We start from the raw sequence: 21561 nt of genomic DNA, 5'->3' as shown, positions 1-21561 counted from the left end.
CCTGCGTTTACAGCGATTCCATTTACACACACACACTGAAAATGGCTTTTTTAACGAAAAAGAACGTTTATATGAAACATTCTCATAGAAAATGAAAATCTTCGGCTGGTTGGACCAACAGAGGCAGCAGAACATCCGACAATAACCTGTTAGGCGTTCTTATATCAAGTTACATTTATTTTATTTTTAAACCCTGAGGACATCCATTTCCCAGCTCCCAACATTTTTGCCATTTTCACACAAGCACCCGATACAAATTAGACCTCGATCTCGTAGAAAACTCACACCTTTTTGAAGAAGGTTGGAGTCGCAATTGGTTATGAATGCTGTGAAAATAGACTTCCTCTTTTTTCGCCCTACTGACAGCATTTTTTCGCTGTCAGCAGAACTGCTATCCCCTATCCAATTCCCCTCCCCTCCCCTCCTCGCCACTTGGAGGAGGGCTCCAAAAAAATGCACCCTGCCACTTTCTTTGACCCCTTTGCGAGGTTTTGGAAGACATACATTTAGAGCTGTTTTCACTTGAGTGTCGTAAGTAATGACATTTTGTAACGATTGCATTGTATTGTTTTAAATCGCGCCACTTTCCCGACCAATAAGAAGTTAAACCAATCGTGACTAAACAAAATAAGTTTTCCCGCGCTTTGCACCTGCAACACGTATTCGCCTCGAGTTTTGATTGGTTTGCTGGGTTGTCTGTCTTCGTTGTGATTGGCGAGGGTGATAACTCTGGTTTTGGTTACACTCAGTTGAAAGCAGCTCTATTTTAGCCAGCCTGCCAAAACCAGTAAAAAAAAAACCTGGTAAGGAAAACAACTCATGTTGTAGACTTGAACGCGGTGTATTATTTCTCTTCACCAGTCTCCGTCCAAGAGAAGAACCGCACGAGTTCAGCATCCAGGCATGCGCGGTAGCCCTCCCTGTGATAAGCGCTGAACATTGCAGGAGTAAAGAACTGGTTCAGCGTCACGTGGTGCGGAAAGGTTCCACAGAAGATCCTGAAAGATTATAAAGGTTATTTCTTTTAACATGTGGATGACATAATGGAATCTCAACTTCGAACCAGGAAATTATGATTCATTCACCGTCTGTTAAATATAATTTTAGAGTAAGGCTCTGGAGATTATGATATTTGCGGGAGCACTAGTCTTAGAAACAGAATATCGAAATTTGTTTATGCAGTTTTCTCAGTCTTTTTGTACAATTTTCAGACTTGGTTGCCAGTTAAGATTTTCGTCCACAGGGGCGCTAGCTATGAGACATTCGACACCCGAGGCCCCGTTGGGGTGAGTGGTGGGAGGGGGGTCTACGTATCCCACATCCCGTCAGTTTTTAGCCTAAATATCTCGTATCATGTTAATTCCAATTGCAAAACTTAACGAGTTTCCTACTCGATATCCCGTTTTATCTGATCTAAACATCTCATATCTTGTTCATTTTCCCCCGAAATATCCAGCATCCCATTACGTTTTTACCTAAATTTCCCGTATCCCGGAAACACCTAACATCAGTGATATTCGATCCCAATAATATAGAGCGTTTTCACATGAATTTACGGCAGCCATTTTGGTGTTTAAAACAATGAAACGGCGGCCATGCTGGTGTACCAAACCAATCCCGATCCAGTCCAAACCAGTCCTGTGGGAGCTGAACTCTTTTCTTATTTAGGAGCTCTTTTGTCCCAATAAATTTGCATAGCTGCTGGCCATGTGGGCGAAAACGCTCTAAATTTTGTGGTCGAATCATTTCTTACCCGCAACATGCTTTGCAGTAGGTCACGTGACAGCATTCACAACAGCAGCCAGTGAGTCGATCAACTTGTCCCGCCTCCAGGTCAGGACCTACTCCCCAATGCTTGTTGCTCATTGGTTGGTTAGTGTGACGTATGTAATCCTGCCACGTCCGCGGTGAGTCAGGGGAGGTACACGTACCTAGAGGAAAAGTTGAAAAGGGACTGTCTTCATAAAAAGGTGGTTATGCAAGAATGAAGACCCCAGTTCAAAGTAATTCTTATAAAGCTCGTTTGTAACCCAAAGAAAATCAAATTTTAGCTGGTTTGCCGCTTCAGCGCTAGAAAACGTGACTAATTTCGCTTCAGCGTTAGGAAGGTCGTGAAGAAGTCCCCATATAAAAAGGAAGGCGTGCTCATCGTACCTGTTAGGGGTTAAAAAAGTGGTTTTGCTACCTCAGGGTGTTCAGCCTCAAAAGGTCCAGAGCGGGAGCTTTCGCGGTACCTTTTAGGGTATTGAACTGAAACAATATGACCGGAGATATTTGAAAATCAACTGATTTTTAATTTTGTCTCTGAATTGGTACCTGTTAGGGTAAAAAATTCCAAGCCACGCCCACAAAATAGGATCTTGGTACCTCTTAGGGGTTCTTTTCAAAGTTTCCGGCGAGCACCCCCTTTTTTTATACGGAAGTCCCCCAAGAATTTTTCTCTCGGATGACACAATCGAATAAGTCCGAGTCGAACACGAAGCGTGAAAAGATGTCTTATAAAACGGGTTTTAACCCCCTCACTGCTAAGACCCAGGTACAAAAGAAATGTTCTGTTTTTATAGTAAGCTTATCTCATTACTTCCGGTACACATAAGCTCAAACAGCTGTCACTATTTCGTTGTTTCATAATATTTTTTTCTTCTAAAGGCATGGTGACTTTTATAACCACGTCGCACTGTAATCAGGGAGGGGTGCATTGGGAGATCACCCTTGACTTACCCTGGTCAGGATGTCGAGGAAGTATTAACAAAACATCACCCTCGCCGACTTTTTCGTCGCTCAAGCCATTCGGCTTCTTTTCAAAGTACTCAACCCTGAACTTGTAAAACCGAGGTTTATAATTGTCGGGCATTTCATCGAGCTTGCATCGGAGATCTTCGGCTACGTCTCGGCCATCCATCGCACTAAACGAACATCGCAACTTTTTTCGTGCCAACTCAAGTGACCGTTGTAACTCCAATGACACGGGTTGACTTTGCCCCCTGCTAGTACCGTCGACAACTACGATTTTTCGCAGCCTCTTTTTCAGAAGAGCTAGAAGTCCCAGGTCCTCGACATGACCACCGTCGCTTAGGTTGAGGACGGCTGGGGGAACTGGGCCTAGGTCCACTGTTTGTAGAAAAAGGCGGGAAAATCGAACATGATAAATGTTGACCACACACCACCTGAGGATAGCAAAAAATATGTCGTGACAATCAGTGCCAGAAAAATGATAGCGTCCATTAAAAGGCGAAAGCAAAACAGGTAAACTGATTTCTCTACCTTCCAAAGAATTATTGCATTCCTGGGTAGTACCGGATTTTTTTCTCGAAATTGATTTTTCGCATAAATAAAACATTGAAAATTTAAAGATAAAATGCACATACACTGTACTCTATCAGTCTTAAACGAGACGACCTAAATGTCTTAAAATTACCATATGCTAATGAGGCAGCAGTTTGACCCAATATGCAGTTCTAAGCTCTCGTAAGCGACCACCTCCCGCAAGCGACCACATAGGCTTGACATTTTGGGTGGTCGCTTACGGGAGGTTCGACTGTAAGCATAGATTTTTACGATTTTATTTCTCCGTTTTCTCCTTGGTTTTAGTTTTGATTGAAAAGATATATCAAGCACTTAAGACCGTGTTTGACTACATTTCCGTGCTTGACCATCTCAACAAGTTCGTCAAAAATGTTCCGCTACGCGTCGTATTTTTAGTGCTCTTCTCGGTGCTTAGAAATGTGGTCAAACATGATATTTCGTGTTTGAAATATCACTTAAATTAGAAATGAATTAGTCGTTGTGGTTCACGTTCTCCAGATAACGCAAAATTTGGTCATTTCACGTTGTTTATTTTTGTGGAGAAGACGGCAAAGAAATGTACGAAGAATGATAACGTACGGACGCAAGCATTGTAATGCTCATTAAACCTTTTGTTCAGAGACGTTCCCGTTGCTGCCATGCGGGCTCAAATGTCCAAAATTTTCGGCCATGGAAGTTTTCTTAAATTCCTATAGAGCGGTTTCCAGTTGAGTATCGTAAAACCAAAATTAAACCAGTTACTTACAAATTAGACTACTCAGCCAATCTCAAACCGTAGTAAAACCAAAACCAAAGTACTTTCGACACTCAATTGAAAACAACTCTCACTTCATATTAATTACTTTTATTTCTGATAATTACTCATATAGAGAGACAACAAACATTGTTATTATCCACGATAGCACTGCACGTTTTGTAACCAACGGAAATTCTCCAAGAAAAACGTTCTCCAAACCCTCTTACCTCACGAACCTCTCAATGTATCCGCCATTTTGACGACCTGTTGGTAACGCGGCGATCACCAGCACCAGAAGGAGGACGGTTAGATACCAGGCCACCACAATCACGTGCCAGTCGTCACTAAGGAACGGTGGCAAAATGACTGGAACTACGATAAACAACTGGATGATGATGGGGAGGAACTGGGAATGAGCGAAACATCGTTAGTTATTGTATTAATGCGCAACAAGCCATTATTTCCGAGTTCAGTCTTGTGCCTCTGTTTCAAAACGAGTCTTCGTGCAAAACCTTTCATTTGAAAATGAGCTTGATTTACATAAAAATGAGCATGAGACAGAACACATTTTCGCACAAGACTCGTTTTGACACAGAGGCAAAAGGCAACTCGGAAGTAGCCTATAATGATTTACACTACGAGGGAAAATTTTCGACTATCATTGGAGCATTCATACCATCACTAAAAATTACGAAACACGTGCGCATTAATTTGCACTGCATTGCAATAATATTGCAAGTAATATATCAAACACGAGAGATCGTGTTTTACCACATTTCCAAACACCGAGGAGAGAGCAGGCTTGATTACCAGCCGCTGTTCGGGAAAGGAGACAGCGCTCCTTCCCTGAAGGAAGCGGGAGAAATGTCGACTTGACTCGAGAGAGCGGTGAAAGTCGAGCCTGAGCAGAGAGTTCAACCGTGACGGTTATGACTTTTAAACTTGAAGGCGAGTTTGTCGGAGCGGAGAAAGAAGCAAAATGGATCTTACTCTGCAACAAGAAATTGTCGAGCCCGCGACATCCCTGCTTGGATCAGATATGAGGGACTTGCCAAAGTGCACTCCTAACACCATCTGTAGGTTCCGCACTGTCTCAGTCATGACATCATATACGCCCATATATAGTGCAAGAGCAGCCGCTGACGTAGCCATGACGTCAGACAGCTTAAGATCACGTGGCTGAATTTTTCCTAGACGACAAAAAATTGTCTTGTAATTAATATTGAATCTTTGTTTGTCTGTTCAGTTAGCATTAGCAAACTTGAGCTCGAAGCTATCGCATCTATCACATCAAAAGGTAGTCCGTTAGCGTTACATTGAAACACAAATACTGAACGTCATTAGATATTAGTTAAGGAGTGTAATTTAACTTAACCTGCAAAGCTGCTATGTTCATCCGGGTTCTCGTCTAACCGTTCTATCCCCGTGGGGGAGAGAATGAGAAGCTCGAAGGCGTCCGGGTTGTTTCCATTGGGTTCTTTTTGCCAGTTGTTCGCTACTGTATTACAAAGGTACTCAGGTTTCATGCCTGCAAGGTCACCTGGGAACAAAGCATAGGAATAAACATTGTTACAGTAGCTTGAGATTCAGCACGAATGCCGTTCTTTGATTGGTTACGCTACTATCTATTCTGTTGCAGATAGAAAGTAGCCTAGCGTTTTTTGAAGTGTCTGTGGAGAGGATTTAGAATTTATTTATAAGAACGACTTGGAGATTTATACTAAAACAATGCGATTATTCGCTCTCGATTTCTATGCGTAATAGGTGACTAGGGTTGCGCCCTCGTCAACTGTTATGCGATAGAAAACTCGAGCTCATAATCTAATCGTTAATCAAAAACAGAAAGTGAACTTACCCAGCGTGACGTAAACTTTGTCTAGCTTCTCCCACTCAGTCTCATCTGCGCATGAGCAAAACGGTATGATATCGTTAACAGATATCCCAGCACATCCTAAGCACCCGGTGTTCTCAGGTGAGAAGAACGCCTTCTGAAGACGCCATCTTAGAAAAAGGAAAGACAGTCTTTTTAGGCGGAATAGATCGCTTCACACTTCACGGAGTTCTTTCAACCTCGTTTCCAGAGACTCTTTTCTTCCCGTCCTCTTCTCTCTCTCACTCGCTCCAGGGAACGGGAAGAAGTACTTTACTTTAGAAAAGAGACCCTGGGAACGAGGTTGAAACACTTTCTCAAACTCGTTCCCAGGATCTTTTCTCTGGGCAGAGAAGTCTCTGGGATCGAGGTTATCCTGTTTCTTATTTTCTCTCCCAGACTTAACGCCAGCGGAGAATAAGCCTATGGTGACTAATGAGAATTATTGTCCCACGTCATGGGGACAACCCCAATACTAGAAATGGCGCGCGCTTATGGTCTCCGTCCCCGATTATGGCTCCTGTTAAAACTTCATAGCAAAGGAAGATTCATACATCTCCCAGTAGATCTACAATACGTCGTAAAGCTGCAATCAAAACGACCTGACGAGCCAAAGCTATCATGCGAGAATTGCATTTGAATTCTTCTCTCCGTTGCTTTTTAAATACTAATCATTTTTAATATATCTCTCAGTTTTACAATTTAACGGCTGAAATTTTATGAAAATTAATTCTCTAAATGTGTTTTTTCAGGACAAGTTCTGAATGTGACCTTGCCGAGACTACCAAAGTAGTCAAAGTAAAACTGCAGAGAAGCCATTTGACCTTAAAACCTACAGCAGCGTTTAAATTAAATTTCTACAGGACACAAAATTGTTGCTAGTTTCCGGCTAGGGTTGCTAGGCAATGCCCAATGATCTAAAGGACATTGTACTGTTTGAAATTCAAAATATCCCTAGGGGACTTGGTCCCCCAAACCGCCCCTTTCTCTAAGGTTACCACTGATTTCTGTACGGCCTTTCGATGAACGTTTGTTAAAAAATTACTTAGTATCGTATTCCAGTGACTTCATTCAACCAACATCTACTTAATACCAGCATTTTCAGTTTTACTAAGACCTCTTTAAAGGAATTTTTTCCTAGCTCCTTCTTCCCCGAGTACTGACGCAAAAATGTCTTTGCTTTTCATGATTCTCCAAAAATTGATTCTTTATAAATGAATCATTAGTGTATCATGGCAGACAATAGATTTGATCTATCAGATCTGGCTTTGCTTTTCAAAGGCATTGAATTCCTTTCTTATTTATCCTGTCATTTTGTTTGAGGACTAGAAAAAACGCGGCAGCTGTCTTAAATGACTTACCTGCCGTATGTTTGAACCGCCGCCATTTTGATCAGCCCTAGAAAGGGTCCTGCCCACAGGAGTATGGCAGATCCAAGCAATGCCTTGTAAAACGTGTCCTCTGAATAACTAATGAAGAGTACAGGGCTTTTGTACACTCGCCATTTTGTTATGTACGCATAAGCGTAAACCAGTAGGGCTAAGGAGGCCATGTTTCGCAACGGCGGAAAGCCGAGCCACAGAGCAACACTGGCAAGTAAAATAAAACCATTGACATACACCGAAGTGTGAACTCGAAGAAACACTTCAAAAAACCATGGAAGAAACGTCATGACTAGTAAAGAAAAAGCACTGAAGTAGAGTATTTTTATTTTGCTGCGCATGGAGGAACGACAGGGGTGAAACAGCAACTTCAACAGATAAAACCCCGCAGAACATGCGAATAGCGCGCCAAATAAAGTGAAGGTTTCGTCTTGACTTTCTACAAGCACGCAACCCTCGGTTTCGGTGATATTTGGACCACTGGGGCATTTGAAACCCGCACGAAGTATATCACCAAAGAGGTAATCTACAGAAAAAGCTGTTGGCAGAGCAAAGGCTAGGGTTGTGAAAGCTGGAAGAACAATGGCCACTACAACAAGGAGAAGAAGAAGTATTATAGCATCAAGGATTCCCATGAAGGGATTGCTCCACGAGCAAAACGTCCCACAACGCTGTCTTAAGCGACTGAAAAACTTCTGGTGCCATTCCGGGTTGTCTTGTTGATTGTGACGGTACTTCCAGTCGAGGTATGAAGCCCCGGCAAAGCCGCCTCCCGAAACACAGCTCAAGTAATCCAAGCCGATCTCGTGTTGAAGAATGTAGCGTAACACGCCAGAGCAAAGCGCTGCAGATCGGATTCCACCACCAGAAAATGCAACGCCTGTAGACGACATGGTTATCTGACGAACAAATTGTACCTCTTTTTCACACTGCTAAGACTTTGTTTTGCTGTCAGACCCCTTAAATTAATTTCCGATCTGTTTCCTTTGTTGGGTCCGACGTGACACTTTTCAAGATGCCGTAGAATTTTGAATGGTTTCTTCAGATCTTTCGAGTTTCAGTCAGCTTATTTAGTCAGCTAGCTGTGGGTGTTTAAGTAGCCTTTTTAATACGAGCGATTTTTAAGTTGTTTGAAATGCCTCCCTTTTTAAATAATCGTTTCCGGTCAATTTTTCTCTTATTTAAATTAATTTGAACCGAGAAACTCAGGACGCGCTATAAATTGAATTTTTCACTTTAAATAGCTTTTCTTTACCATCGCTGCGTGTGATTTGAAAAGACAAAATTATTTTTCGGTTTAATTGTCTAAGTTGTCGTTTTTATTTCAACAAACCACGCAATTGTTATCACTAAGTTTAGTTATAATTTAATGAATAATAATAAATCGACACTTCTGTAATGGCCATTATATGTCTAACACATCGTTTTATAGTAACTTGATTTTGGTGTTATGACCAGAAAAACTGAGAAGAATGAAGACTGCACGTAAGAAATGTCTGGTCGACGGAAGTCTTTGAAATTACGAAGAGTATGACTGATTTATATGCTTTCAAGAACCAGTGTACAACTGCAAGAAAAGAAAAAATAATTTTATAAGACCATAAAGAACTTTTTTTTCGCCGTAAAGAGAAAAGTATCTGTTTGCCTTCAGAGAATTGTAATTTAGTTTTAGTCACTACCAACAATAAACAGAATTTCAATTATAGTTATTGGGTATTGTTGCCTAGAAATATTCGGCATTTTCAGATCAATTTGAATGACTTCTGCTCCATTCCCCTGGGAGGTCAGGTGATTTTGCTTCCAGAAGTCGGTAATTCTCGTCACCATTCTCATTCTCAGAAACGAAAAACGCAAGTTTGACAAGTTCAGCCTCTATTAGACATGTACTGGGGCCCAGGTCCTTCCTTTTGATTCTCGTCCCCAGAGGCCTCGATTTTTGGTCAGCACCAAGAATCGCTGACCAAACGGATCGAAGCCTCTGAGGACTCTCCGAGGACGAGGAAACAACAGAACCAGGAAAATCGCTCAAACACACTGTAAAACTCAAGACATTCAACAGGCTACGGAAAAGACAAAAGTAAGGGTATTTTATTGATCTACTCAGCTCAACTACCCCGATTGTCTTTTTAGGCATCAATTCCTATACAAACCCTTAGAGCAGTTTTCAACTGGTTGTCATAAAATCAACTCTGGCTAGTCACAAATTACACAGACAATCCAATGAACCAATCAAAACTTAAAGTAAATACATGCAGCACACACAAAGCGCGGGAAAACGTGTCCGAGCAAGCCGCAATTGGTTTGGGATTTACTTTTGATTGGCTGACAAAGTGGCGCGATTTTTGTTTTACGGATGTAAGCAAATCGCTTAGCGTGGTGATACATATGCATAACTAAGGCAAATGCGAAATATAATAAATACAATAGGAATAATAATAAATACTCACGATCAACATTCGGCCAACGGCAGCGTTACGTAACTACTGCATATGATGTACGTTCGGGTTTTCCTTTGTGGCTTTCTAAGCGTCAACTACCACAACCTCGTTATAGGGTCTTCTCCTCGACGATTTTCAAAATGGCGACGAGTCGCCATTTTGAAAAGTAGAGAAGACCCTGGGCACGAGATTGCTAACTAACGCGTGAACAACTTTTTGCCTATCTTATGTCGTTCGTAAACTTTTCAGCCAATCAACCCCACAAGAGCTGGATTCCTAAGTCTATCTGTTGGTTTCCAAGAGGAGTTTCGTGCATCCAGTCATGGCCAGGAGCCCATGTCACAGGCCGCATGTAGGTTTCCCCGTTTTGTACCAAGTTTTGCAAACAAACGAGTAAGAAGAAAGAATAAATTATCATTTAGTCAAAGCCTCAATTATAAAACCTTTAATACAAGAATGATCAACCTCGTCCCCAAGCTCTTTTCTACTTTTCAAAATGGCCGGCGAGAGAAAACAGGCCTTCTCTCCCGACGAACCTCTATTTTGAAAATCGTCGAGGAGAGAACCTTCGGGACGAGGTCGAAGAATGATCTATCTTTCTTCGACTCTTTCTTCTGGTTTTAAAGCAGAGGCTGAGCCGACTGCTCTTTGTCCAGCGGCATTACTTTGACTGTCTATTATCATCCAAGTTAATTGTCCGCTCTCTTTTGCACAGAAGTTTTCTAAACGCTCGTCTGAACTCTGAACTAGCAAACGCATACACAAGCGGATTGAAGGAAGAATGAAGGTATGCCAGCCAGCAAGCGACAGTGTCAATAATTTCCACCACGCAAGTCGTCACTCCTTTATCGACGAGAATTACAACGTTAATTATTTCAAAGGGCAACCAGCAGATCACAAAGCAGAGCACGACAATCCCAAGGGTCTTCGCGAGCTTCAGTTCCCGCGCAAAGCTGTTCGTACGCCTTGTCGGCGATGACGTGTTCGCACTTGATGACGTCATCCCAGCACGCCTTGCGTGCCTTTTTGCAATAATGTAAATTTTAGAGTACAAGACAATCATAATTATAAATGGAAAAATAACATTTCCGATGAGAAGAAAACCATGAAACAATGGATTTAAATCAAAGCTATACGTTTGACCTTCCGGCGGGTCTAAGAGAAGGAAGATTAAAACGGCGATGGCGAAAGAATACACCCACACAGTTGCTATCATCAATTTAACTAGATTCGGTGTCATCCATATGCTATAGCGAAGTGGATAAACAACGGCCAAAAATCTGTCTATACTTATAGATGTGAGATTTAACACTGAAGCTGTCAGGAAGAGAAAAAACAGCGCGTTCCATAAATTACAAACATAGCCTCCCAAAGGCCATCGAGGAAATGCTATCCAATATGCTATGTCGAAAGGCAAAACAGACGCCGCGACCATGATATCCGAAAGAGCCAGGCTGAATATAAACTGTTCGGAAAACGACTGCAGGTACAAACATTTCACACACGCCACACAAACCAGGGTGTTCCCAAAAAGGCAAGAGATAATTATGAAAAACATGAACACCAAACCGACGACTGTAAATCCCACTCCGAGCTCGTCTTCGCACAGAAGTAAATCGAAAACGTGTTCGTGCGATGATTCGTTGCTCATCGGTGAAGTTTGAAGTCGTCGCTGCGTCAACAATGGAATCTTAAAAGTTAAAACCATAAGGAATATATGTCTTGTTATGCTCAAAATTTAAAAGCTTCAGATAAGAGATGAACATGCGAAACGGCAAACACGGTCGAAATGCACCTACCAAATGCTCACTTTTCTTGGGGTGTTAAATTTAGCTTTATGGTGCGGAGATTTTTCTGCGGATGCTTTCAGCTCGAATGCGCTGCTCTTAAGTCATTACGAAATGACAGGTGTGGCCTTTTATGCTTTCAGTTCCAATTCGCTCTTACAATAGCGCCAGACAATCTAATGATGAGCAATCCGTTGTTCGGTAGATAGCAATTACTGGATGGCGGAAATAAATATTACATTTGTCTTGTCAAAATGTCTTGAATAGTTTTCCAAATCTTTCTATCAGTTGTTGTTCAGTCACGGTTTTCCTATGCCGCAGAAACCATTTGCCAATCGATCACTTCAGAAATATTATCGTCAGGGGACCCTGCGATTGAAAAGTCCTCAGGCTTTTCTTTTCCCTTTCACTGGAACAATGGCTCTACTTTGACTTCGTTCCCTTCAAAGCGAGCATAAACCAAATGCTTGCAATCTACTCAACTTGCCAAACTTTTCCGTCTACTGCGCAAATCTCGACAAAATCAATTTTAAGGATCCTAAATCTTCTACTATCATTATTACAATGTTGACAGGGCAAATAATCTAGCTCCGCCTAGAGGTGCAAATTAATCTATCTCCACAAAAGCGCTAAACATAAACTTCAAGAGGAAAATCTCACAGCAAACACTGTCTCAAGCTGTCAATGTATGAGATGATTTTCAACGAACACAGCAAGTTCCTCTCACAACCTTGTCGCGAAAGATTTTTTCAACAGCAGGATGGCTTGCAACTGAATTTAAAAAGACTTTTCCCGATGTGTTTTTCAAGAAATTTGTCAAATTTTCGAAGAAAATTTGCAAGGGTAAAGATTAACTATGCGAGACGCACCTATGATTTTACGACATTTTCGCTCGTTATATTTATCATCGACTGCTGTGTGCATATAAGAAAATTATGGTTTCAACAGCTGTCGTGTTATTTCAAAATGATATTGCTAATGGCCCATCGAAGAAAGTTCTAAATATACCTTTTTCAATATGTGAAACGTCGAGAAGTCATTTAATGGCGTTTGGCAAGAGGTTACAGTCTCTGAAAGGGAAAGTTTTGGTTAAATAACAATTTTAAACCTTTTCTCTAGTGTTTTCTTTTTTCCTAGAGCCTTGTTCAAGTTTGCACCTTGCTAAAACCAACAAAGAAGCGCCGGTAAAAATGGTAAACTTTTCCAACAAAATTCGGATTTATATTTTGCTAATGTCCTCGAAGGATCTAAGTGTACCTCTTAATCATTTTATATTTCTCTTTTTCTCACTCTCTAGTTCTGTTTTTTAAACCTGTTTACCAGGAAAAGTAGTCTATTCCAATAACAAAATTGAATTTACGATATCTAAGGAAATCAAACGTGAAATGATTGGCTGGGTTTTTAACTGCTGTCAATCGAAGCAGGAGACTATATTGCCAATGACGTCACGCTCACAGTAGACTCCAAGGCATTCAGCAGTCACATTTTCTGAATGTCTGGATGCTCTCAGAAAACCAATACCTTGACAACCTCACTTCAAAACGTGTTCCTAGGTTTATTTCATTGCAATAACGTTTTTTAAGGCCAAAATGAGGCGCCTGGAGACTTTCTTGCAGATCCTTCGTTCTCTAATTTTTCTAGCTCCGGTTGTCCAAAGGATGGATAATGTGGGTTGTCTTAGCCACACTTTGAAGAACTGAACCCCTCCTTATGATGACCCAATCAGAACTGGAGCCCATCATTTTCATATTATGTTTGAGATTAAAAATACAAATTTTATACGCAGCGCATTTTAAAACGCGAAAAAGAATGAAGGAAAAATTGCCCAACTTATTATAACGAGCCAGGGGCCGGCTTCTGTACAGTTACAAACAAGTTTCAGAGCAAACAAGTTTACACAATAAGCTCGATTACTGAGCTGCCCATCATTCGATTTCCGACGACTTCCGAGCATTTTCCGACGATGTCTAGCACATTTCCAGGCCTCCGCAAGCTTGCCTTGTTCCCAGCATACCTTGCGCGCTTGGAACTGGAAACGTCACCAAATCCAATATGGACACCGCCGTGCTGGTAAGTTAGGAGGTGTATTTCTACGATATTCCTGTACTGATAAAGTGTATTCATCGATACATTTCTTTCAGATAGTAACCTAAGTCTAAGGAGGGAAGATTACTGCATGAAGATTAAACGATCGACCCGAGATTTTTAATTGCAAGGGCAATTGTTTAGTTCGCTTTTCCATTGTAAGCTGAACTCAATTCTCTCATTATTTTTTGTCATAGGAAGCTTCTTTGTACACAGTAAAAGCAATTGCTATTTTGGACAATGATGGTGAAAGAGTTGTAGCAAAGGTACGATTGTATGTCCGATAGTTTAAGCTTATATATACGTAATCAAGCATAATAGTTTTGATTGATATTTAGTGTTTTCCATACAACTTTGTCATTTATTCGCAAGAAAACACTTAAGTTCCTTGTCTTACGGTCAGAAAACAACTTAATCTCTCGATATATCTTCAGTGATTACCTCCCATCAAAGTTTTTTTTGTCTTGTTGAAAGACATTAGACTAGAGCTAGCCTTCTTGAAGGTTAGTTTTGGTTTCCATCGCGTGACCGACAGGGAATGGTGTAGAGGAAAGCCAGGGGACCCCCCCTCCAACCTTCACCTAAGATACTTTCTGATTGGTTCCCTGAGCAGTCAAAATTTTGTAATGCAGGGACTAAGATGGATTGCTTACAAATACCTTTTGTCAATTTTGAAGCTTTTTTAAACTCGTATAAAAGAAAACTGTTTGCTATTGAGTAGAAACCTTTTAATGTTATGTGTGGCTAATAATTTTGTTTCAAGTGGCTGAAAAAATGCACAAATATGTTATGTTTACCAAAAGTTGGTCGTTGACAACCAAAGTCTTAAATGAGCCAAATATGAAATAAAAATTTTATTGAGGCATTTTGTTTGGTTTTTTTTTTGGCAAAATGTTCCTTTGGCTTGCAAAATAAAACCTGACCAATATTTCTCCCCAAAACACAGACCACATCCTAGGTCAATAACATCCATTGATACCAGCCTCACTATACAGCCTGACAGTATGTCTTGGATTACCTTTTACAAGGTAACAAGTTTCTCTTCCCAGTTTTGTGGCATCTATATTCCACGTATTATTTTCTTCTCAAAATACTCCTTCCCACTCCTAAAGCCAAATCACTGATCATGTGCAATTTTTTTGATATCTCACTCTGTTCTATTGCATTATAGTATTATGACGATACATATCCAACAACGAAGGAACAAAAAGAGTTTGAGAAGAATCTTTTCAGTAAAACACATAGAGCAAATGGTAAGATTCCTTTCTGTATCATTTTACCTACATGTCCTTTATTTAATATCTTCATTTTCAGGGCTCTGTAAAGCTCTAAGCTGTTTTAAAACTAATGGTAGGCAGATTTTGAATGAATGTGGACATTAAACCAATAATCACTGACCAGGCCCTTGGAGTTAAATACATTTGAATCTCTGTTTAACCCTCAAGAGATAAATATTTATGGGCCTTTATTTTTTGAAGGGGTTGGAGTGGGGAGAAATAAATCAGTGTCTTCCTATTCAGATCTTCTTGGATATCCAGCTTAATTTGCAAGGGGGGATGGGGTGGGGAGACATCATCTAAATAAGTGTTTTCCTATTCAGAGTTTCTTGGGTTTCCAGCCTTAATTTGCAAGGGGAGGGGGGAGAGACTTAAAAGAATTTTGATGGTATTTCATGGGTCAACAATATGCTGATCTTAAATTTTTTTTTTTTCATTTAGCCGAAATTATAATGCTAGATGGCTTGACCTGTGTGTACAGAAGTAATGTGGATCTCTTCTTTTATGTAATGGGCTCTTCTAATGAAAATGAGGTAAGAGCCATTAATTATTAACTGTCTGAGAGACTTTTGCTGCACAGGCAGACATGTGAAAACACTGAAAGGAAATTTTCAATGGGGTTTATTTGTTTTCCAGCTGATCCTTGTAAGTGTGTTAAATGCATTTTATGATGCAATCAGTCAAATGCTGAGGAAAAATGTGGAAAAGAGAGCACTGATGGACAATTTAGATGGTGTCATGTCAATAGTTGACGAGATTGTGGATGGAGGGTAGGTATCACTTTCCATATTCTCCTTACTGTTTTTGTAAATGTCCTGTAATCCTTTTTGGGTGTATTTGGTTTTCTACTACGACTTTGTCCCTAAAGTAGTCCTCAATTCTCATAATTTGCCTCTTTGTATTGTTATAAGGTGTAGAGAATTTGCCAGTTTATCAGAAATGGTGATCATGTTTATTCGCTGATGTACAGTGTTTATTCAAATCACAGGGTAATATTGGAATCTGATGCTTCCTCGATCATGCAAAGAGTCGCCATTAAGGTATGACCTCTTTTAACTACCAAGAATCATACGTACATTGATATTTTCTGATAAGAAAAAGTCAAGTAAATGAGTACTGTACATAATCCTGTTTTTAGAGGTGCTATGTCATAGTTCGTCTTGAAAAGAAATGATTGGAATTGATTTTTTTATTTAGTTGAGTCTACATTTGAGCCTAGTGGCCCATCAGGCTGTTACTTATCTCAGTTTTTCTCAGCATTAAGAAAGCAGTAGTACTTCTACACCTCCTGGATGTTTCGGTATTCCATCAAATTGTTACCCCTGTACCCCTTTAGATGACCAAGTGGAGAGAGGCACTGTGAGAGTTAACCTTCTTACCCGAGAATCCGACATGGTGACCCTGCCCAGGGCTTGGGACCAGAGCACCCAATCTAGAGTCCAGTTCACCATTAAACCATTGGGTCAGCGTGTTTTACTAAGGCTACGTTTTACTTGTCCCCAACATATTTTTAGCTAACCCTTGAAACAAATATTGTTATTCACTTTTAGACTGATGATGTACCAATCACAGAACAAACAGTAGCACAGGTAATACAATGTGCATCCTGCTTTCAAATTTGGTGTCACATTTTCAGGACTTATTTCCCCAAAATCAATCAACATAAAATACATTTCACCCAGAGCCAAGCAAGCAGATCCATCCCTGTTTCCACTGTAGTAAACACCTGTCGAGCATGAAACTTTTTACATTCCATAACCTCAATTGGACCAGTTGCAATCTCCAGAGCAACATGGTGTGATTCCAGAAAATAGTCATACCCCTCCCATGGAGGGTTTTTGGTTTGAACCCCTCCACCCCTGAAATTCCAGTTTTGGTTCATACTTTCCTTTAAGATTTTTACTATTATATTATTAGTAGTGGTAAAAATGTTTAGAGATCTCCCCTTTCCCCTTGGACTTCCAATAACCCTCCTTGGGGTTAGCCTGTGAGCACAGACGATTTCCAGCTTTTGTTTCATGCCATGGAAAAATACCAAATAAAGCCAGAAATCCGTCTATGTTTGCAGGCTACCTTGGGGTGCGTATAGATTTTTTCTGGAAGCACACATGACTGTATACAATGTTGACTAGACCCTAATTAAATGTTCTTAATAACTAGGATTATACGGTCTGGTAATTATTATTTTAACTGATCACTGTTTGTTTCACACTCTAGGTTCTCCAAACAGCAAAAGATCAGCTGAAATGGTCTCTCCTCAAGTGATTAAGCTATAAACCCCCCAAATTAATATTATTTTAACATGTAGAAAACATAAGTCAGACAACTCTTAAATTGCAAATGCCCTTTGAAACCAGATGTACACAACATAGACAGGACATTTGCTTTAAAAGAAAGAGGGCATGTCTTTGAGCTATGTGGAGCTATTTTTCAGTGAACTCATGATACTGTCAGTGTGTTTCTCTCCATTCTTCAATGGAATAATTATAAACTTGGTTGTAGTTAAAGGAACGATTAAGTGATGATCAAAATAATGGCTTTCCAGGAGATATGTCATACTGAACTCCGTAATATATAATTTCCTGTTTTCCATTGCAGAACTGAAATTATTTATTACTCCTGAGTAATGTTGCATTTTGCAAATCAGATAAAACAAATAATGCCCAGCTCACACATGAAAAATGACTCTGTTTTCCCAACCTGTTTCCCTTTCACTGCTCAGGACAGGAAAAAAGGCCTTAGGAATGAGCTTGCTATTTTCCTTTCTTGTTTGCATATGGTTTGATTTTTCAACATAAATGTAGGTTTTTTTTTCAAAGGGCATGAATGTAGAAATTTGGAAATGGGAACAAGCTCAGAATAAAACACTATGCAAATGGTTTAAACTATTATTGTTTGTTGTGGTGTGACTTAAACTGTTATTAGATTGTTATGTCCAAATGATGTATGCTCATCATAAATCTCCTCCTGGTTAATTTAAAAGAGCTCAGTCAAGGCATTTTGAGGTATTTTTGCTACATACAAAATTACATTTAAATTGAAGGAAACTTGAAAATAGTAGTTTACTGAGATAGAAAAGCACCAAAGAGATAATTTTAATAAACCATAAAGGAACAAGGATGGTTAAGGGTGGAGAAGATGAACATGGATTTACAAAATATTGTTAATGCTGAACTTGAAAAAAATTTAGCTAAACTTTTCAAGTTGCAGAAACTGTGACATAGCTCCTTTAATGATCATCAGTTTGTTCCACGAAAATCCTTTCATTTAATCCCCAACCTCCTTGAAAATTTACCTTTCCCTTGACAGCACATAAAATAATATTTAATCACTTGACCTCAAACTTTTGCTAAACAATCTGTGTTCCCCATTAACTGAGATTGTGATAAATATCCTCACTCCTTTTTTTTACTGAACTCTTTAATAAGGGAAAAAAATAATAATAAGGAATACTGAATGAAGAAATCACATCGACTCGGAAAAAATTCCAAGTTCCAGATGAGATTTGAACCCACGACCCTCCGTGATCTAGCCGGATGCTCTAACCACTGAGCTACTGGAGACTCTGGTGAGCAAGGGTGAAATGTGGGTCTTTGACTAATAAATAAATATACAGGAAACAACCAAAGAGTTAAGATATTACCTTGATAATTTATAAGGTACAGTGTGTTATTGTAAACCAGGTAATCTTATTATTACTTTGAACAATGAGACCCAATACACCAGCAAAAAGATCCAAAACAACAAACATATCCAGCAATTGTGTTTTACTAAAATTACATTCTTCAAAATGTTTTAACTGACATGGGTATAATTTCAAAACCCCAGATTTTAAGTCAATGATCCATAATTTTTCTAATATTTTTTTTTTTGTAACCTCTGCTATTTATATCTAACTAAGGAGTCTCACATTCGCATCTTGAAAGGTTAAAGCAAAATTAATAAATAATGCCTTGGTACAGATTTACTGGCTGATAAAAACATCTACAATAATGTGTTCGCAGCAATGTTTGTTTTTTTTTCAATCAAATATGGTTTAATAATAGCAAGGAGTCTGTGAAACTTGAAGCACTTTGTGCATGTTACAACCCCGGGGAAGACTCCAGTATAAATAGGATGGGGGTGCTAATCATACCTTTTTCTTCAGGCCTTTTTTTAAAAAAAAGGTTTTAGTACCTCTTTGGGTGTTCAGCCTCAAAAGGTCCACAGCAGGAGCTTTTGCGGTGCCTGTTAGGATACTGAGCTGAAAACAATATGACAGGAATAATTTGTTGCTTTAGAGTTGGTACCTCTTTAGGGTGAAAAACATTTCCAGCCATGCCTACAAACCAGGATCTTGGCACCTCTTAGGGGTTCTTTTCAAAATTTCAGACAAGCACCACCATCCTCTGACATGGGAGTCCCACTGCCCGCGTTACAACCCTTTGTTGACTTGTGTGCAAAATGATCCTTGAAACTAAGTTGCATGTTAATGTGGATGAACAACTCTACCTGAACTGTGAGTGTCTGTCAAAGAATTCTTATTTCAATTTTCAAAAAATTTCCTCATTCTCTACATACAAAATAAAGTTTCAATTCTTTATATAACATTAAATTTAACATTGACATACGATGTATTCCATGAATGGCCGCCATTCACATCAGGGTCACAAATTATCACTTTTAAATGCTGTTGCTATGAACCAGTCAAGGTGGTCCCAAAAATGTACAAGAATTGCCCCTCACATTTCCTAGTTCCAATCTGTTACACTTGACAAATATTTCACACTGTCTGCTATTACTTTTGAATTTTATTATCTCTGTGAATTTTCCTTGCATGGGCTTGCATTTTCAATAGCATCTACACATTGCCTATAAGAAAATACAAAACTAATTAATAATTTAACAATCTAAACTGTTCAGCAGGGTTGTAACAAAGCTTTGACCTTGGTGGTAATATTTTTGGAGTAGGTGACTAATTGGATAACCCAGCAGAATTGCTGACCAAGATGTTGAAGTACATCCACACAGCTTGCTACTATTGACATATCTGTACCACAGTTAAAACATATTTGTTTCATTTTATTGGCAAAAGAAATTCCAATCTGTTTCTTTCAAACCCCACAGAGTGTTTTATCCCACATTCACGATAGGGACCTTACGCATATACCACAGCAATGACGAGGACCATGCCTAGTAAACAATGTGTTTCATTACGTATTTGTTAACTATCCAGTGCGTCTGTTGGTATCAAAACTTGCCCCTGCTGAATATGCTATGAATGCATTCAGTTCCAAATAGAAATACGAAAAATCAGCCACTGTGGTTCATGTTCTCCAGACAACGTAGAATGTGGTATTTCATGTTGTTTTGCAGAGGATGGCAAAGAAATGTACCAAGAATTATAACGCATGTGCACAGCCATTGTTCTGCTCATTAAATCTTCTGTTTGGTGATGTTCTCCTTGCCGTTGCCATCGTGTTTGGGGTAAGGTCCCTAATGGTTGATGGGAGGGCCTACATTGCTACCTCCATAACCAAGGGGCAATATTAACTCATAAGTCATTGCAACTCACCTAGCTGTACTAATTTAGCACAGTTGACCATCCTACTTAATATATCTTCCACAGACACAATAAACAGGGAAAATGGACTGTGGTTGATAAAAAAGGGCTGGTATGTAGATAAAAAACAAGATTAAGCTTCACTAATTTATAGCCTTCATTAATATTTTTGCTTCAACATTTTTTAGACAATTTTCTAGCTTTGTTGTCCATACGGCAAAAAGATCCTAAAAAGGTTCACCTGCGATTAGGTGGGTTTTTTCACTGTTTTTTCGGGTGGAAAAATGAGGAAGAAAAGGATTGCCTGATCACAGGTTAAAATTTAAAATGTTCCCATTGTGGGCTCTATTACTTCAATCATTCCCTCCAACAAGAGCTTGACATGTACAACTCCATTGAACTTACTTGTACAAATAAAAAAAAATGTATCCACTATGTTGTCGTTTGTACCGGACACCATGTTCTGAAATCTGCAATTAAGCACAAGTAAGCAAGCAATGAGCAATAATTTATATTTAGTTGTTATTAGTGCCACTACAAGCCACTGATGATTGTAGAATCTTCCTTACATCAAGGCCTAGGCACTTTCTTCTTATTCACTTGCTTCTAACAAGGCTTTGGCTAAAAAGCCCTAGGCATTTTAATTACCACAAAATGCAAGGTGACCTAATGGTTACAAGACTCTGGAATAACAAGTTTGAATTCCAACCATAGCACCAAGCTAACTCGCGTGGAAGTATATATTTGAAAGGCAGAGGTAAAGTCTGCAAACAAGCCAAGTGGCCCAACAGGCTGGTGCTTATCTCCGGTTTCTGTAGCACAAAGTGACTAGGAGTATTTGTACTCCCCCCTGGACGGGATGCTAGTCCATCACAGGGTTACCCCCAGCATTAAATTCACCGGTACTCATTCATACATCTGGGTAGAGAGGGGCACTGTGAGAATAAATAAAGTGTCCTGCTCAAGAACACAACATAATGCCCCTGACAAGGCTGAAACCTGGACCACTAGATCAGGAGGAAAGTGCACTAACCACGAGGCCACCTCGCCTCCGTAATATATATTTGAAAGAGTCTTGTAAAATTATTCGCTAGGCATATTGTTCTGCAAGAGAACAGGTACAGGTCCAGAACTGGAG

At 39.7% G+C, this 21561-nt stretch overlaps 4 protein-coding genes across 6 annotated transcripts in view; 1 reads left to right on the top strand and 3 right to left on the bottom strand.

Annotated features, from left to right (window-relative positions):
• Positions 1-479: 479 nt before the first annotated feature.
• Positions 480-8347, bottom strand: LOC145470691 (uncharacterized). Its single transcript, XM_081454510.1, has 8 exons — positions 7274-8347; positions 5898-6043; positions 5418-5582; positions 5033-5232; positions 4270-4448; positions 2722-3167; positions 1754-1931; positions 480-998 (listed from the first exon to the last, which is right to left on the bottom strand). Exons 1-8 carry the CDS (start codon positions 8185-8187, stop codon positions 845-847), a joined length of 2382 nt encoding a protein of 793 aa, XP_081310636.1. The 5' UTR covers positions 8188-8347; the 3' UTR covers positions 480-844.
• Positions 8348-8842: 495 nt separating this feature from the next.
• On the bottom strand, positions 8843-11443 carry LOC145470666 (D(1A) dopamine receptor-like). Its single transcript, XM_081454489.1, has one exon. The coding sequence runs from the start codon at positions 11438-11440 to the stop codon at positions 10394-10396; it is 1047 nt and encodes a 348-aa protein (XP_081310615.1). The 5' UTR covers positions 11441-11443; the 3' UTR covers positions 8843-10393.
• Positions 11444-13565: 2122 nt separating this feature from the next.
• On the top strand, positions 13566-17774 carry LOC145470685 (coatomer subunit zeta-1-like). Its single transcript, XM_081454506.1, has 8 exons — positions 13566-13589; positions 13802-13870; positions 14776-14857; positions 15323-15414; positions 15518-15651; positions 15870-15921; positions 16432-16470; positions 17099-17774. Exons 1-8 carry the CDS (start codon positions 13572-13574, stop codon positions 17144-17146), a joined length of 534 nt encoding a protein of 177 aa, XP_081310632.1. The 5' UTR covers positions 13566-13571; the 3' UTR covers positions 17147-17774.
• Positions 17775-18890: 1116 nt separating this feature from the next.
• LOC145470641 (ubiquitin carboxyl-terminal hydrolase 37-like) overlaps positions 18891-21561 on the bottom strand; it is a 33130-nt gene continuing 30459 nt past the window's right edge. For all 3 annotated transcript variants that reach the window (XM_081454455.1, XM_081454456.1, XM_081454457.1), the window contains 2 exons: positions 20829-20893; positions 18891-19732 (listed from right to left, as the gene is read on the bottom strand). In XM_081454455.1, the coding sequence (XP_081310581.1) occupies positions 19675-19732; positions 20829-20893 (123 nt within the window). In that variant the 3' untranslated portion in view covers positions 18891-19674. The remainder of the gene's footprint in view (positions 19733-20828; positions 20894-21561) is intronic.

This window comes from Orbicella franksi, chromosome 15 (genome assembly GCF_964199315.1).
Source record: "Orbicella franksi chromosome 15, jaOrbFran1.1, whole genome shotgun sequence".
Classification (NCBI taxonomy): domain Eukaryota; kingdom Metazoa; phylum Cnidaria; class Anthozoa; order Scleractinia; family Merulinidae; genus Orbicella; species Orbicella franksi.
This window is presented reverse-complemented; position numbering and strand designations above follow the sequence as displayed.